The sequence below is a fragment of the Ovis aries genome, chromosome X, assembly GCF_016772045.2.
Source record: "Ovis aries strain OAR_USU_Benz2616 breed Rambouillet chromosome X, ARS-UI_Ramb_v3.0, whole genome shotgun sequence".
NCBI classification, from domain to species: domain Eukaryota; kingdom Metazoa; phylum Chordata; class Mammalia; order Artiodactyla; family Bovidae; genus Ovis; species Ovis aries.
In genome coordinates, this window is record NC_056080.1 from 8,457,914 (window position 1) to 8,475,017 (window position 17,104).

Sequence of the window (17,104 nt, forward strand, 5' to 3'; positions counted from 1 at the left end):
GCTTTGACTAGACGGACTTTTGTTGGCAAAGTAATGTCTCTGATTTTCATCTGCTGTAATTTCGGAGCCCCCCAAAATAAAGTCTTTTCTAATGAGTCAACTCTTCGCATCAGATGGCCAAAGTACTGGAGTTTCAGCTTCACCATCATTCCCTCCAAAGAAATCCCAGGGCTGATCTTCAGAATGGACTGGTTGGATCTCCTTGCAGTCCAAGGGACTCTCAAGAGTCTTCTCCAACACCACATTTCAAAAGCATCAGTTCTTTGGCGCTCAGCTTTCTTCATGGTCTAACTCTCACATCCATACATGACCACTGGAAAAACCATAGCGTTGACTAGACGGACCTTTGTTGGCAAAGTAATGTCTCTGATTTTCAATATGCTATCTAGGTTGGTCATAACTTTTCTTCCAAGGAGTAAGCGTCTTTTAATTTCATGGCTGCAGTCACCATCTGCAGTGATTTTGGAGCCCCCCAAAATAAAGTCTGACACTGTTTCGACTGTTTCCCCATCTATTTCCCATGAAGTGATGGGACCAGATGCCATGATCTTCGTTTTCTGAATGTTGAACTTTAAGCCAACTTTTTCAGTCTCTTCTTTTTCACTCTCCTCAAAAGTCTTTTTAGTTCCTCTTCACTTTCTGTCATAAGGGTGGTGTCATTTGCATATCTGGGGTTATTGATATTTCTCCCGGCAATCTTGATTCCAGCTTGTGCTTCTTCCAGCCCAGCGTTTCTCATGATGTACTCTGCATAGAAGTTAAATAAGCAGGGTGACAATATACAGCCTTGATGTACTCCTTTTCCTATTTGGAACCAGTCTTTTGTTCCATGTCCAGTTCTAACTGTTGCTTCCTAACCTGCATATAGGTTTCTCAAGAGGCGAGTCAGGTGGCCTGGTATTCCCATCTCTTTCAGAATTTTCCACAGTTTATTGTGATCCACACAGTCAAAGGCTTTGGCATAGTCAATCAAGCAGAAATCGATGTTTTTCTGAAACTCTCTTGCTTTTTGATGATCCAGCGGGTGTTGGCAATTTGATCTCTGGTTCCTCTGCCATTTCTAAAACCAGCTTGAACATCTGGGAGTTCACCGTTCACGTCTTGCTGAAGCTTGGCTTGGAGCGAAGAGTTGACTCATTTGAAAAGACTCTGATGCTGGGAGGGATTGGGGGCAGGAGGAGAAGGGGACAACTGAGGATGAGATGGCTGGATGGCATCACTGACTCGATGGATATGAGTCTGAGTGAACTCCGGGAGATGGTGATGAACAGGGAGGCCTGGCGTGCTGCGATTCATGGGGTCGCAAAGAGTCGGACACAACTGAGCGACTGAACTGAGTGAAAAATAAAGTCAGCCACTGTTTCCCCATCTATTTGCCATGAAGTGATGGGACCAGATGCCATGATCTTAGTTTTCTGAATGTTGAGTTTTAAGCCCACTCTTTCACTCTCCTCTTTCACTTTTATCAAGAGATTCTTTAGTTCTTCTTCACTTTCTGCTGAGGTTATTGATATTTCTCCCAGCAATCTTGATCCAGCTTGTGCTTCTTCCAGCCCAGTGTTTCTCCTAATGCACTCTGCATATAACTTAAATAAGCAGGGCGACAATATACAGCCTTGACGTACTCCTTTTCCTATTTGGAACTAGTCTGTTGTTCCATGTCCAGTTATGAAAAGGAAGGACTGATGCTGAGGCAGAAATTCCAATACTTTAGCTACTTTATGTGAAGAACTGACTCAATGGAAAAGACCAGATGCTGGGAAAGATTGAAGGCAGGAGGAGACGGGGATGACAGAGGATGAGATGGTTGGATGGTATCAATGACTTAATGGACATGAGTTTGACCAAGCACCAAGTGTTGGTGATGGACAGGGAAACCTGGCATGCTGCACTCCATGGGGTCACAAAGAGTCAGACACGACTGAGTGACTATCACTTTCACGTCAGCATCCAAAAGTGATGACCAAGCAAGCAGGTCAATATATAGTGCTGAGCTCAGCAGAGAAATTAGACCTAGAGATAGAGATCTGGGGAGCATCAGACAGCATGGTGAAGGAGGGAATGGCATTTCCTCTGGATGAGGATGGCATTGTATCTGGAGGGATTAAGAAAGAATTGAAGTGGGTTAACATCTCAAAAGTTGTTGCATGCCAAGATGAGGTCAGGCGGTCATGGGAATATATATCGATGCAGATGGTATTTCTGACATCGCTGAGCACTATTTGGTATAGTAAAGACACTCAGTGGCTGATGTGAGTGAGGGGAGCTGTAATGACAGGCAAGGAAAGAGAAACAGAACATGTGACCAGTCCTTTGAGAAGCTTGAGGGAAAAGAGGAGGCCAGAGAGGGTAGAAGCTGAAGGGAGAATAAGATTGGGGAAGAGGTGAGATAAGCTTTACTGTCTGAAATATTTTACTGAACAGCATTTAATGACTGTAATCAAAAATTGAGCTTTGAGGATAAATAGACCGTGCTAAAGAACTAATGTTCATTAAATCATTTTTCTGTGTCTCTCCTTAATTGGTAATTGGTTTTTGGCCATGACAGATTTGCTTGTTAATTGCTACACTTCCTATTTAATCATGCTTTTATAATTCTCTTAGAGAACATGAAGATTCAAAGGGAGACTTGAATTCCTTTCCATAAATCACCCATGTTAAGACAGGCCAACTACAAGAAAGGTTTTTCCATAAGCCCTCGACCCTGTTTTTACTTTATGTTCTTAAATGTACATCCCACGGTGAGAATGGTATTCCAGGGGAAGGGATCTTGAAAGTTCCACATGCCTCTCTTTATGTTTCTGTTATAATCAGAAGCAGTTCTCTTCTTCAACTTGTTTTGCTTCTCTACTTTACAAAATAATAATTTGTAAAAAAGGGGGCTGAGGGCTACTCTCTAGAGTGGATGACATGCCCTTCAGATTGACTTTGAAAGATGATTAATTACAGCAGCATCTGTTCCGTTTCAAAAGTTGAAATGAAACATACTTGAAAACTCTTACTAAAGGAAATCTATTTTACATACCTATCACTTGTGAGAAGGGCTGATTTAAGTCAGAATTTTGAAGGAGGTAAAGCTAATCATTGGAACTGGCAGACAGTACTCTGTTGAACGAAAGCATCTTTTAATAGCCTCTTTCATGGTTCTGTCTTAAGCACTCCACAATGAATTCTTATGAGTTCTGTAATTTCAGAATTGATGGAATTCAGTGTTAGAAGGCTTAGTCGCTTAGTCATGTCCAACTCTTTGCGACATCATGGATTGTAGCCCTCCCTCCAGGCTCCTCTGTCCATGGGATTTCCCAGGCAAGAATACTTGGGTGGGTAGACATTTCCTTCTCCCGGGGATCTTCCTGACCCAGGGATTGAAGCTGGGGTCTCCTGTATTGTAGGCAGATTCTTTGGAAAAGGACTTGGGAGCTCACAGAGCCCCCAAGCCATAGGGGGACATAGCTGAGACCCCATGAGTGAAGGATAGACAGACAGTGCCCTGAGGGTTTCAGTCCACTGGTCCAGTACTGTATCTGATGTGGCCAGTCACAGCATGGGACACATGTAGTCTCATGGTTGTTTTTGTAAATAAAGTTTTATTGTAACACAGCCACACCCACTTGTGGACATATCCTCTCTGGCTGCTTTCACTCTCCAGCTGCAGAGTATGGCTTGAAAACCCTAAAATAGTCCCTTTCTGACCTTGACAGAAAAGGGGCTGAGCCCTGTGGTGCTAGACAGCATGGGCTGCTGGTCCTGGCTGCACTTAAGAATCATTTCAGAGGAAAGTGCAGGGTGCTGGCCCACACCAAGGACCTTATCAGCCCATCTTTCAGGATGGGATCCAGAAACTGACATTTTTTTTAATGGAGTTTTTTTTATTGAGAAACTTAAGACTTGGGTACATCAAATAAATCCAATTTCTAGGGGAAAAAGTCAAAACCCACAATAGAAAAAAAATGTTAACACGATCTGAGCCATATCTGAACCCAGAGAATATATTCTTTTAATTGAAAAATTCTAGGTGCTTTGTGGGCTTCCATGGTGGCTCAGATGGTAAAGAATCTTCCTGCAATGTGGGAGACCTGGGTTTGATCCCTGGGTCAGGAAGATTCCCTGGAGGAGGGAATGGCAACCCACTCCAGTATTCTTGGCTGGAGAATTCCATGGACAGAGGAACCTGGTGGGCTACAGATCATGGGGTCACAGAGTCAGATACAACTGAGTGACTTAGCACACAGCAGGTGTTTCATAATTGACCTCTTGATACAAAATCACCTATTAAATTTGCAATTTGTGGTTCTTGGCGTTGAGGCCCATAGGATAAGCTAGGAAGTCTTCAGACCTGGAGCTAAAAACGGGCTTCCCTGGTGGCTGAGTCAGTAAAGAGTCTGCCTGCAAAGTGGAAGACCTGTGTTTGACCCCTGGGTTGGGAAGATCCCATGGAGAAGAAACTGGCAACCCACTCCAGTATTCTTGCCTGAAGAATCCCATGGACAGAGGAGCCTGACGGGCTACAGTCCACGGGGTCACAAAGAGTCGGACACGACTGACTTTCACTTTTATTTAGCTTTTGAATCAATCACTTACTCTTGGCTGGAGAATTCCATGGACAGAGGAGCTTGGTGGACTACAGTCTATGGGGTTGCAAAGAGTTAGACACGAGTGACTATCACACACACACATCCTTGTCTAAGAGGTAGCAGTGTGCATGTGTGCTAAGTTGCTTCAGTCATGTCTGACCCTTTGAAACCCCATGGATGGTAGCCCGCCAGGTTCCTCTGTCCATGGGATTCTCCAGACAAGAATACTGGAGTGGGTTGCCATTCCCTCCTCCAGGGGATCTTCCTGACCCAGGGATCTCACCCACATCTGTTATGTCTGCTAAATTGGCAGGCGAGGACAAGATTTTCATATTCAGCCAGATTAAAGTCAGTGTGCTCCATCATGGGGCCTCTAAAGCATATGACCTTGAGACGGTGTTTCAGGCTCTATGTGCATGTTTCTACGGGATATGAGACTGAAGAAAGCCCCATAGAGTGGCACTTCACACATGTCTGCTAGTAGCAGAATCTCCTGGAGGGCTGGGTCCCAGCCCTGCAAGTTCTGTCTGGTGGGTGGGTCTGGGGTAGGTAGGGCTGGCACATGTAACAAGTGTACAGGTGCCGTTTATGCCTTGGACCCATGACCAAGCCTTTGGAGTGCTGACTCAGGTCCAAAAGGCTTGCGTTTCTTATGAAAGTCAAGTCCTGTTAGCCAGGGGAGGGGTTTGGGGATAGATTTATGAACCAACTTCTGGGGTGGTTCCAGACCACGCTGTCAAGACCCTCACCCATCCATATACATCCTCCATGCCCTCCTCTTCACCCGCTCTGGAAGTCTAGAAACCAAGCCATTCTTCTGATCTCTGCTCCTGTACAGGTTTTCTCTTACTGTGTCTTTAAATTCCCGGGGAGAGGGGAGAATACTATTTTGTGTCTTGTCAATTACCTGTATTTTGATTACAGAGAGGCTGGATGGTAGACACTGGAACGTTTCAGGCATAAAAGAAAATGGATTATATGTTGCAAAGTGGTAGAAGGATTAGCAGAAGTTGAATAAATATGTGTAGAAACAGTGAAGGTGAAAACATGCCTTGGTAACAAGGCAAAAGACATAGGCAGAGACAGTGGGCGTGGGAACCACAAATATGATTTTATTTTAAACCAGAAAGTGACAGCAATGGAGAGCTTGGGCTGAGGGTGTGACAGCATGACTCAAGTACCAGGAACTGAACTTGTTCGGGTGAAAAGAGCAGCATACAGAGACTTTCATTTCCCGACCAAGCAAATCACATCCCCATCTTTGTGACACTTGTCAGTGGGTTCCCATTTACAAAGGCTTGCATTGCCTTTCAGATTTTTTGAACAATTTTGTAAATATTTTTTTAAAGGTGAAGGTTTTGGTGCCCGGTTTCTTTTTTGATATACCAGGCATTGAATCAATCACGAGTGAAAAAAAAAATTGTTGAGAGTTTTGCTTAAAGAATAGTAAGAGTTTCTTGTTTGTGGCACTATTGATATTTTGGGCCAGATAATCCTTTGTCATGGGGGCTGTGCTGTACACCATAGGATGTTGAGCAGCATTTCTGGTCTCTACCCACTAGATGCCGGGGGCACCTTTCACAAGTTGCGCCAAACCAAAATGACTCCAGACACTGCCAGATTTGCCCCCATGTTCAGAAGCACTATTTTAAAAACATTCTCCCATCCCCATTACCATCTTTGTATCCTTTTTTTTTAAAGACATTTTATAAGGGGAGAGCAGATCACTTGGTTCCCAACACCAAAAGCACATGTACGCGAGCATACGTGTGTTTCTGCAGGCACTGCCGATGTGCCTGGAGCCGAAATGGAATTCCATGTTCGCTGGGGAGCACTGGTTTGGTTCCTCAGAAAGTCTTGAGATCTCAGTACCATAATAAAATGCCTTTTGGTCCTCAGGCCTTTGCCTCTTCTCCAGCAGAAACTCTCATCAACATGTGCAGTTTTTGAAGTCACTTTCTTTTAAAGCCAGAAAGAAAATCTTCACCCAAGCCCACTCTCCATTTTAATCCACGTAGATTTCCACTTGAATTATATGGCCAGTCACTTGTGACAGTGGATTCAGGGTTCTTCATTTCTATCCATCAGAAGGAGAGAGGTACCATGTTTCAGAGTTCAGTTTTGAGGACTGGCTACATAATTTGCGAGGCCCAGTGCTAAATGAAAATGTAGAACCCCTCGTCCAGGCATTACTGAGCATTTCAAGATGGTGCCAGCAGCGTTCACACACTCACGACGTTGGACCCAGCAGCCTTGGTTGGCTTTGCGTCAATTTTGTGTATTAACTGGCACCGCCAGCTCTTTTTCCCCTGTATTGTGATTCTTTCTGTGAAGTAAGAACCTCAAAAACAAAATGCCGTGCCCCCAATCCTTTTAAAGAATTCTACTGCAACAAATGTTGATAGCATATATTTTTCAGACTTTCAAAAAAAAATCCACATGGAAATTTTGTCTACATCATTACAGTAATGAAAGTAAACACTGTGGCCTTTCATCATATACATATTTTCCAGTAAATATGACAACATGGAAATAGTAATCGCTACAATCCACAATGTTTTTAAGTTAGCAAAGAGTGAGACTTCCACAACAAAATGATAACATAATCCCTTGTCCTTATAAAAATAGCCAAAACATAACCTAAATGGCTTGCAGTGAAAACTGGAGTAGTAACTTCTTTAAACTGAAAAAGCATTATAATTCGTGGCAATATTGTCCTCATAAATGCTTTAGATTAACATCATAAGGCAAACTGGAGCATTTATTGTACCTGGAGACCATGATTTAAAAAATCTCAGAAGCTGAGTTTTAGACCCTTTTATTTAAAACCTGTTAGTGTACAAAGTGCATGAAAATATCCATTATTTAGCTACCAAAAAAGTTTGTAAAAATTATTAAGCCAACCCTTTTGGTTTATTCAGGGAAGCCTAATGAACATTGTTTTTCTATTGTAAAAAGAAAAAATTCCATTAAGTTGGCAGAGATTAATTTTTTTTCCATTGAGACATCCATCTTTTAGATGTGAAATTGTTCTAAGTCACTATCAAAATATTCATCTGGGTATAAATAATATAGTAAATATATAGAATCTATCTGTTAAGAAAAAGGAATGCATCTGCCAGTGTAGAGGCAGAAGCCCTGGGGAAGCTGCCCCTGAAACCCAGACTCACGATCACATAATGCGATGCTGAAACAATTGGTTGATTTGCTCAAAAACAAAACCAATAAAAACAGTGTCTAAATCCCCCAGTCTGTCAAAACGGCCACCCCAGCAGCCCAGATAAATATTTTAGCAAATGAAATGGTTGAGAGATGTCATGCCCTTCATCAAGGTAGAACCACTGCCAGATTCCTGGTTCGCGTCCAAGGATGGCTTAGTGTGAAAGTATCAGTCGTGACACCATGGACTGTAGCCCGCTAGGCTCCTCTGTCCATGGGATTCTCTAGGCGAGAATACTGGAATGGGTTGCCATTCCCTTCTCCAGGGAATCTTCCTGACCCAGGGATCGAACCTGGGTCTTCTGCACTGCAGATGGAGTCTTTACCACTGAGCCACCAGGGAAGGCAAAAAAGCCTTATGTCATGGACCACTCCAATGTCTTAGGTCAGCACACTGAGCATTGTATCTGACATGATATTAGCAGGTTCTACTAGCAGGTTCCAAAGTGAGAATAGAGAGTTTGATTTTTTTTTTTGTTTTTTGTTTGTTTGTTTGTTTTCTTACAACTCTATTTAACTATACTAGAATATAGAGGGACTTCTACATCTTTCGAGATGTGTTTAAAGGTCTGTTTATTATAACTTCTGAAGCACATATACTAGAGAAGAGTACTTTATGCAATGTCCCTTGTCATTACCAACTCATAAATACTAATGGTTTTTGGTTGGATGTGGTATTGGCGGTTGGGGCCATATGTTGATGTCCTAGAGAGCAAAACTGATCCAAAGCGGTGCTGCCATTTGTGACAGAAAACGTTTATTTCCTCAGCCCCAGTGACAAAAATTATTCAGGGGGAGTGGGACACAGGACAGCTAGTAAACATACTGGAGAAACTTCACAGGCCTAAAGAAATTAGTAAAAGGAAGAAGGAAATAGATTTCTATCGTGACACAGAATCCCACTTCCGAGAAAACACAAATCGGCCTGAATTTTTGAATCATCAGTAGGATTCAAGGTGAATTTTTTCAATTGCAATCTCATTGTTCATGTTCTCCCAGCATCATCCTACCAGCCATGGAAGGGTAATTACGGGTTTTGCATTAGCAGATCCCCGGCTCCCAAGTCAAGTCTTTCCCTCCTGTCTGTTGCTCTCTCCATGCTACTTGATCCATAAATCCTTCTGACATTGCAGAATGCTTCACAAGAAACCAGTCAGAAAGCCTGCTGACTTCCCTACTAGGTTCAAAACTATTTTTTTTTTTAGTTTGAAAATAGTGGCATATTGTTACACAGTGTTGGTGTGACAGGACCTGCCATGAGATCTGTAGGAAAGAGGATGTGAGAAGGTGGAGAAACACAAACTACAAAAGATCTTGTTTCTCAAGCTCAGAGACTTGTGCTGAAAATAAAGGTTGTCAAGAACTGATAAAACTTACGGGCCTCCTAATGTGCAAAACCAGAGAATTCCTAAGAGTTGTAATCCCCGGTTATGTTCCTATTATAAATAATCTATAAATTTTCCTGTAAATACAAAAACAGGGTGAAGAAATTATTAAAGCCTGTACTTAATACAAAACACAGTGAAAGGGGGGAATCACCCATTGGGAATCCTATCTTAGCTGATTTCTGGATGCTTGTTGTGAGATTTAACCACATTTTGGAAGTCTGTGCTTTCTCAGTCCCCAAAATGGTGGCCACCACCCTTTATATCCCCCAGAAACCAGCTCCACGTGCTCAGGGCAGCTGCTCTGTACAGTCTAGATGGTCAGGGATGGGAAGGCCTGTTATGATGGTCAGACATTTGTTCCACACAGTGAAGGTGGGGCACACGGGCTGCGAGAATGTGATGTCGAAAGTGTAGAGGTGGATGGAGTTCAAGGCATCATAGAAAGCGATGGAGCCATTATCGTAGTCTAGCAGAATGCCGACGCGCCGGAGGTGGGGGGCTGGCTCGATGGGAATCTCCTTGCTGTTGTGTCTTACCACCCAGGTATTGTGGCAGCGGCATAGCACCCAGGAAGCAGAGTTCTTGCCAATCCACTCGTGCTTTGGGGCTGACTTGTATGCAAGGCCAATGGCGTACCTGCAGACGCAAAAGAGCAATGACGAGAACCATGAGCCACACTGCACACATACATGAAATCCTTTCTGTGATCCTTGTCATCCCTGTTCACTCTTTAGTGAAAGCTTGGGCAAGAACCCTGACCCCTCTTCCCCATCTTCTTCCCTTCTGGACATAAGAGTTGGCAGAAAAGGGCCATTATATTGACTCAAATTCCTGTTTACAGTGCAGATGTTATGAGAGAATTAGAACTTTGTATTTGGCTGTCTTTTTTTTTATATTCATGAAGACCCATGCAGTAGATTCTTGAGACCAGTGGCATCCAGTAGAACTTTCTGCAGTGACTGACATGTTCTGCTCTGTTCAATATGGTAGCCACAAGCTGCATGTAGCTATTGGGCACTTGAACTGTGGCTGGTGAGACTGAGGAATTGAGTTAATTATAGTCAAGTTAGTTTCAAGAGCTGCATGTGGCCCATGGCTACCATCTTGGACAGCACAGCCCTAGACTTCTTCTGACCTTCTAAAGATCTTCTGACCTTCTTTGAATTTTTCAACTGACATCTTGCCTGTCATCTTCACAAGGCAAGCATGGAAAATAAGTTTCATTTATGGGGATAGGTTCTTTGCCATCTCCCAGCCTCAGTTTTCTCATCTGTAACACAGGGACAATGACTGTCATTGTGTCTCAGAGTTATTTTGAGGAGTTAAGAAAAGAATATGTGTTAAGATCCTGGGCCTAAGACCTAGCATAGAATAGCCAGTAATTGTTATTTTATGATCTTTGCTCAATGACACATGACTAATAACTACCAGAATAGGAATTTGACCCGAGGATGATTTAAAAGGCCACATGACTTAAACAAAACTCCCTAATGCCTTTTCTCACCAGAGGAGCCCTTTTGGTTTTATTTCCTACTATATTTACAAACATCCTGAATGTCTCTGAACTGGTAGATGTCCTAGTTAATCTAAATGTTCTCTCACTGCTCAAAAAAAAAAAAGTTCTAAATTCTTTCTACAGTGTTCTAAGCTTCTTAATCTCTTTTCAGCCTGCTGAAACATGCTTCCATAATGCAGTATTTCTCAGTTATTAAGATAAGCAAGGGCTTCCCAGTGATAAAGAATATGCCTGTTAATGCAGGAGATGTGGGTTCAATCCCTGGGTCGGGAAGATCCCTGGAAGGAGGAAATGGCAACCCACCCCAGTACTCTTGCCTGGAGAACTCCCAAAAACAGAGGAGCCTGGTGGGCTGTAGCTGCAAAAGAGTTGGACGCTACTTAGCAACTAAACAACAAGATAAGCAAAACCCATCATTCTTAATAAATAGTGAGTGATTCAGAGTTCAATTCTTAACATGTTACAGTAGAAACCAGTCTAACTGGATGTTGACATATGGTACCTTACTGCCATAGAGAGAAAAACTTCACTGGTCTTTGACATAATGACATTCTTTCAAACATCATGTGCTGGATTTAGAATATAATCACTTAAAGAGTGATGTGTTCAAAAAAGAAAACATACCATGACTGAATTAAGAGAGGATGGAACTGATCCTCTGGTAAGCATTGGGTACCAGCCTGTGTGCTGTCAAACCTCTGCACTTCACCCTCGTCAATTCTGTTCAGCATTTTAGGGACACTCCTGGGGCAGCATTTCCCAGAATCCTCTTTCCAATATGGAGTCCTGGTCAGATTCTGCCACTCAAACCCGTGCACAAGATCCAGAAGTTCTAAGAGAAGGCGAAACACTCTTCCAGACAGTAGACAGCACACGTGAGGTCTGTGGAAGTTTCTGGGCAGACTCCTGGGTGTACCTTGCCTCTGGGCTATGAATAGCTTTCTGCCTTCCAGGAGAGGAGTAGCAGGCTCCCAGAAGCCTTGGCCCTCTTTCTCCTTGGTGGACCTAGGAAAAGACTTTTCTTTTTCTCTGAACCCTAACAGACATTTTGGAAATGTTTTTGTTTTGCACTTTTCAGTATTCTCCCGCAAGACATTCTATCTGTCCTGGCAGACACCATTTCCCTTTTCAGATAATTTGAAACTTGCATTTGCATCACAAAATAGCCACATTTCTGTATTGTTTCCTTCTTGCTGCTGTATACCATTTTTATTTTTTAGTAAAGAACTTTTGACCTTCCTTTACCATTTGAACCTTAACTGAACCCCCTATGGAGTAGCTGTGGCAAGTATGACTGACTTCATTTAGCAAATGGGAAAACCAAGAGAAGGTTAAAATGAGCAAAATCTAGACTCTCGCCCCTTCCCTCTTAAGTTGGGTTCCTGTAATCTGTGCGTGAACCCACATTTAGTTAACACCATTTCCTAAAATACCAAGAGCACATTAACAGCATTAGAATAAGAAAATAACTACGTGTCTAGTCCATTAAGCAACAGAAAATACCATTATATTATCATTAATCTGTAAAATTATGTGCATATTTCCAGTGAGCTTGAAAGGTGCAGGCGGAAGGCAATGTTCCATTAAGGTATGCAGTGAGACTCAGAGAATTCAAAATGTATAAAATGATGTTTCTCAGAGCAATGTTAACATGCCCCATAGCATGGATTATAACATACAAGTAAATTTCAAGTCAGCACTATACTTCACAAGAAAATACATGCATTATTAGATGTTGCAAATCAAAGTATTATAGGCGTTTGATAGTAAAGGTCACCCTTTCCTCGCTACACCTCCCAGGAAATGTTAAACTACTTTCTACGTGAGAATTTTCTGAAACGGACACGAGTTTGTAAAGATGTGAAGCGTGGCAATTAATGTGAGAATATTTTCCCCCTGCCTCACGAGTTGGTTTTGACATCTGGTGTTTTCAAGGTAATGCTGATCTGTGTTTGTATAACTGAAGTGGTGTGGTGGAATTCCCCACACCATTCGTCAATGGGGATGAGATCATAATGATCAGGTATCATTTATCATAAGTAATTATTAAGGGGGTTGTAATTATTTAGACACTGGATTCTGTCCCAGATTAACAGAGCCCGTTAATTAACTAGAAATGTTTGCTCTTTTGCACCTGCAAAAATTAACTGTATTTTCCTTTGGGCTTTTATCTTGCCCCAGTGCAGCTACACATTGTAAATGCCAGCCTGGACCAGAGCCAAATATAGGGGGAGGATCTGTCCTTCATCCTTCAGAGGGATGTTGAAACAGGAATGTTCTGAGCAAAGAGAACCTTGAGGGTCACAAGAGGGGAAAAAACCTACTTGCTTGGCTAATATGCAAACTGTTGTTTGGAAAAAGCCAACACCCAAGCTTATGAATGTGTATCAACACTGTAAAGGACTTAGACATACTACGTTATTTGCATAGACTTGAACTGAAAGGTTTCTTTTTTGTAAAATAAGTGTTTTAGCATCTTTATCTCAAAAAAGATACTGTTACCATACTCATCATCTGCAAGTTAGGCAGTTTTCAGTTTTAGAGTTTTTTTTTTTAAAGCAAAGATTCAACTATCACTTATTCACCACAGTAAGCCTTAAAGTGTATTTTTTTTTCCTTTATGGTTTATTACAGGATATATTTTCAAAAAATTTCTCTTGGAGCCACTGATTTGACAATGTTGTGTTAGTTTCAGGTATACAACAAAGTGAATCAGTTATCCATAATACACATATCTTGGGAAGATCCCCTGGAGGAGGACATGTCAACGCACTCCAGTATTCTTGCCTGGGGAATCCCATGGACCCAAGAGACTGGTGGGCTCTGGTCCATAGCGTTGCACAGAGTCGGACATGACTGAAGCAACTTAGCACATCCACGTATCCGCTCTTTTTTAGACTCTTTTCCCATATAGGTCATTACAGAGTATTGAGTAGAGTTCCCTGTGCTATACCATAGGTCTTTATTAGTTGTTTGTTTTATATATAGTATAATAATATGTATGTGTCAATCCCAATTGCCCAATTTAACCCTCCCCTCCTTTGTCCCTGATAACCATAAATCTGTTTTCTATATATGTGACTCTATTTCTGTTTTGTAAAGAAGTTCTTTTTAGATTCCACATATAAGTGATATCATATATTGGTCTTTCTCTGTCTGATTTCACTTAGTATGATAATCTCTAGGTCCATCCATGTTGCTGCAAATGGCATTATTTCATTATTCTTTTTATGACTAATTATTATAGGATATTGAATATAGTTCCCAATGCTATCCAATAGGATCTTATTGTTTATCTATTCTATATGTAATAGTTTGCATCTGCTAGTCCCCAACTCCCAGTCCATCCCATCCCCTCCTTCCCTGGCAACCATAAGCCTGTTTTCTACCTGACTCTGTTTCTGCTTCTTAGATAAGTTCACTTGTATCATATTTTCGATTCCACATATAAGTGCTATCACGTGGTATTTGTCTTTCTGTTACCATGATCATCTCTAGGTCCATTCACACTGCTGTGAATGGCATTGTTTCACTCTTTTTATAGCTGAGTAATATTCCATTGTGTATATATACCACATCTTCTTTATTCTGTTGATAGACCTTTAGGTGGCTTCCATGTCTTGGCTATTGTGAATAGCACTGCTGTGTACTTTGGGGTACATGTATTTTTTCAAAACATGCTTTTCTCTGGATATATGCCCAGGGGTGGGATTGCTGGATCATGTAGTACTTTTATTTTTATTAGTTTTTTTTTTTTAAGGAAATTCCATACTGGTTTCCATAGTGGCTGTAGCATTTTACCAAATCTGGCCCTCAGTTTGTTTTTATAAAGTTTTATTTGCACCCATTCGTGAATGTGTGGTCTATGGCTGCTTTTCCCCCACAACAGTAGAGGTGACCAGTTGGGAGAAAATCATCTGGCCTGAAAACCAAAAATACTGGCTCTCTGGCCCTTTTCAGACAACATTTGTGGACCTTTGGTTTACAGCTTGTACGCTGATTGCACCTATGAGCTGTGTGACCTTGGGCCTCAGTCAGTTCATCTGTAAAATGGGATATTAGTACTTACATTTCTGGGACTGTTAGGATCAATAAATGAGTTACCATTTGTAAAATGCTTAGGCCAGTGCCTGGCACAAAGTTGTGCCAGATAAAGGCTGGTTAGTAAAAATTATAATTGTTCATAAAGGGAGCTATTTAAGTGGCCATCTATGAGACAGGAGGGCAGGGTATGAGGTATAGTTTGTGGCTGTGGAACAGGCAAGGTCAGTTTTGTAAGGTGAACTTGGCAGAGTTCACTAATTCCCATGTCCACTGCCCTGACCTCTAACCCTTGGGCTTAGAGAACTCAGTGAGCCCAAGTCATTGGGCTGGACCTAAAGGAACACTTTGAAATAAGTCTTGGCCGAGGATCACTGCTTCCCCCACAAGCACTGATGGGCCCAGTTTAGAGTCACAAAACATACAAGGCAACAGAAACTAACTTCAGTGATGAAGAACAGGAATTAAAGTAGGAATTGGTGAATTTTCTCTGTAAAGGCCAGAAAGCTAATATTTTGGCCTTGTGGACCACAGAATTTTGTCTTACCTAATCAACTCCGCTGTGTGGGTCAAAGGTAGCCATAGACAATACGGAAAAGAATGGGCCTGGCTGTGTTCCCATAAATAGCTTATTTATAAGAAGACACAGTGGGCCAGGTTTGGCTGTAGTTGGCTGATCCATGCTTTAAGGCATGAAAGGGCAGTATTAGCATACTAGCCTTCCCAGGGACTGGGGCTCAAGTCTTGCTGAAAATAAAAAATGGATGGAGTTAAAATGAGTTATTTTTCTTATTGGCCGAATGGTAGATTAAATGATTGCTTAGTACATATTCACTCTCTCCTCTCAACTCCATGGGAGGAATATACTTCCCTGTACCACTGGCCTTGAGCCTGGCTGTGTGACTGGCTTTGGCCAATGAGAAGTTAGTAAGACATGATACAAGCAGAGGTTTGAAATGTGCTTGTGTAATTGGGTTTGTACTCTCAGATTCCCCAAGAAGGATATGACCTGAGTAGCCCACATGTCCAAACAGGATGAAGAAGCCCATGGAACAGACCTAGATCCAACCTTCAGCTTAAGCAAGGCCCAGTTGAGATTAGCCTTGATCAGCTATCCCAGAGATGTGAGTGTCAGTGAACAGTAGTAAATGATTGTTGGCTGAACCTACTGAGTTTTGGGGTGTTTATTATGTAGCATTACTATAGCAACAGCTGACTGATAAAGCTTTTGTGCATATTATTCTTCAAGATGGACCTTGGGCTGGGTTGATGGTCTGACAAAGTATAGAATGAAATATGCTTTTTTTTATGATTGTAGGACAATATCCATCAACAGCTGAATGGATAAAGAAGATGTGGTACATACACTCAATAGAATACTACTCAGCCATAAAAAAGGATGAAATAATGCCACTTGCAGCAGCATGGATGGACCCAGAGATGATCATACTCAGCGGAGTAAGTCAGACAAATATCATATGATATCACTTATGTGTGGAATCTAAAATATGACACAAATGGACTTATTTACAAAACAAATAGACTCACAGACACAAAAAACAAACTTGTGATAACCAAAGCGGGGAGAGAGGAGGGCTAAATTAGGAGTTTGGGATTAGCAGATACAAACTACTATGTATAAAAAGGTGGGGAATAAGGTCATGCTGTGCAGCACAGGGGGCTATGTTCAATATCTTGTGATCATCTATGGTGGAGGAGAATGTGAAAGAGAATACACTTCAATCAAAGTGCCTACCATGTGCTTCCGCTTATGACCACTTCCCAGTAATGGCGGCCGCTATCAATGAACACGTTTCCAGCCACGCCATAGCTGCCTTGGCTGGTGAAGCGCTCGGGCGTATGGCTCTTTTTGGATGACGACTCATCACGTTCTACCGTCAAGTTATCATGGGACACCTTTAGCTTTCGATGTGCAGATTTGGGGTCCAGTTTAAATGGTTGGCCTAGAAACAAGGGTTACAAAACACAAAAAAAGGTAGATGAAAAGAACTGTGGATTTTAACTTCAGCAAGAACATATTTTCAGAATAAGCTTTAAAAAGGACAGTAAAATAGTGAGGACAAACATGTCCCTGCCTCCGAGAGCTTGCAGTCAGCTCTGAGCTGTGGGTGCAAGGTAGCTTCCCTCACTGTTCAACAACAGTGGGTGAGGATCAAGCAGAGTCTGTGGTGCAAGCTTTGCTGGGGATCCCAGCTACACACCAGCAGCACAGTTAATTTGCTGGCCGACATCATCCTGGAAGGGAGGAGAAAACGAAGACTTCATTTTCAACCATTCCCCTGTTCAGCCAGCTTCATATGAATTCATGCTCAATAGACCTCAGAAACCAAACACATCAAGACTGC

At 42.0% G+C, this 17,104-nt stretch overlaps 1 protein-coding gene across 10 annotated transcripts in view; it reads right to left on the reverse strand.

Moving 5' to 3' along the window:
* Nucleotides 1–5,665: 5,665 nt before the first annotated feature.
* Nucleotides 5,666–17,104, reverse strand: part of MID1 (midline 1) — a 412,936-nt gene continuing 401,497 nt past the window's right edge. For all 10 annotated transcript variants that reach the window (XM_060407572.1, XM_012106209.4, XM_060407571.1 and 7 more), the window contains exons 9-10: nt 16,495–16,702; nt 5,666–9,817 (exon numbers count right to left, since the gene is read on the reverse strand). In XM_060407572.1, the coding sequence (XP_060263555.1) occupies nt 9,469–9,817; nt 16,495–16,702 (557 nt within the window). In that variant the 3' untranslated portion in view covers nt 5,666–9,468. The remainder of the gene's footprint in view (nt 9,818–16,494; nt 16,703–17,104) is intronic.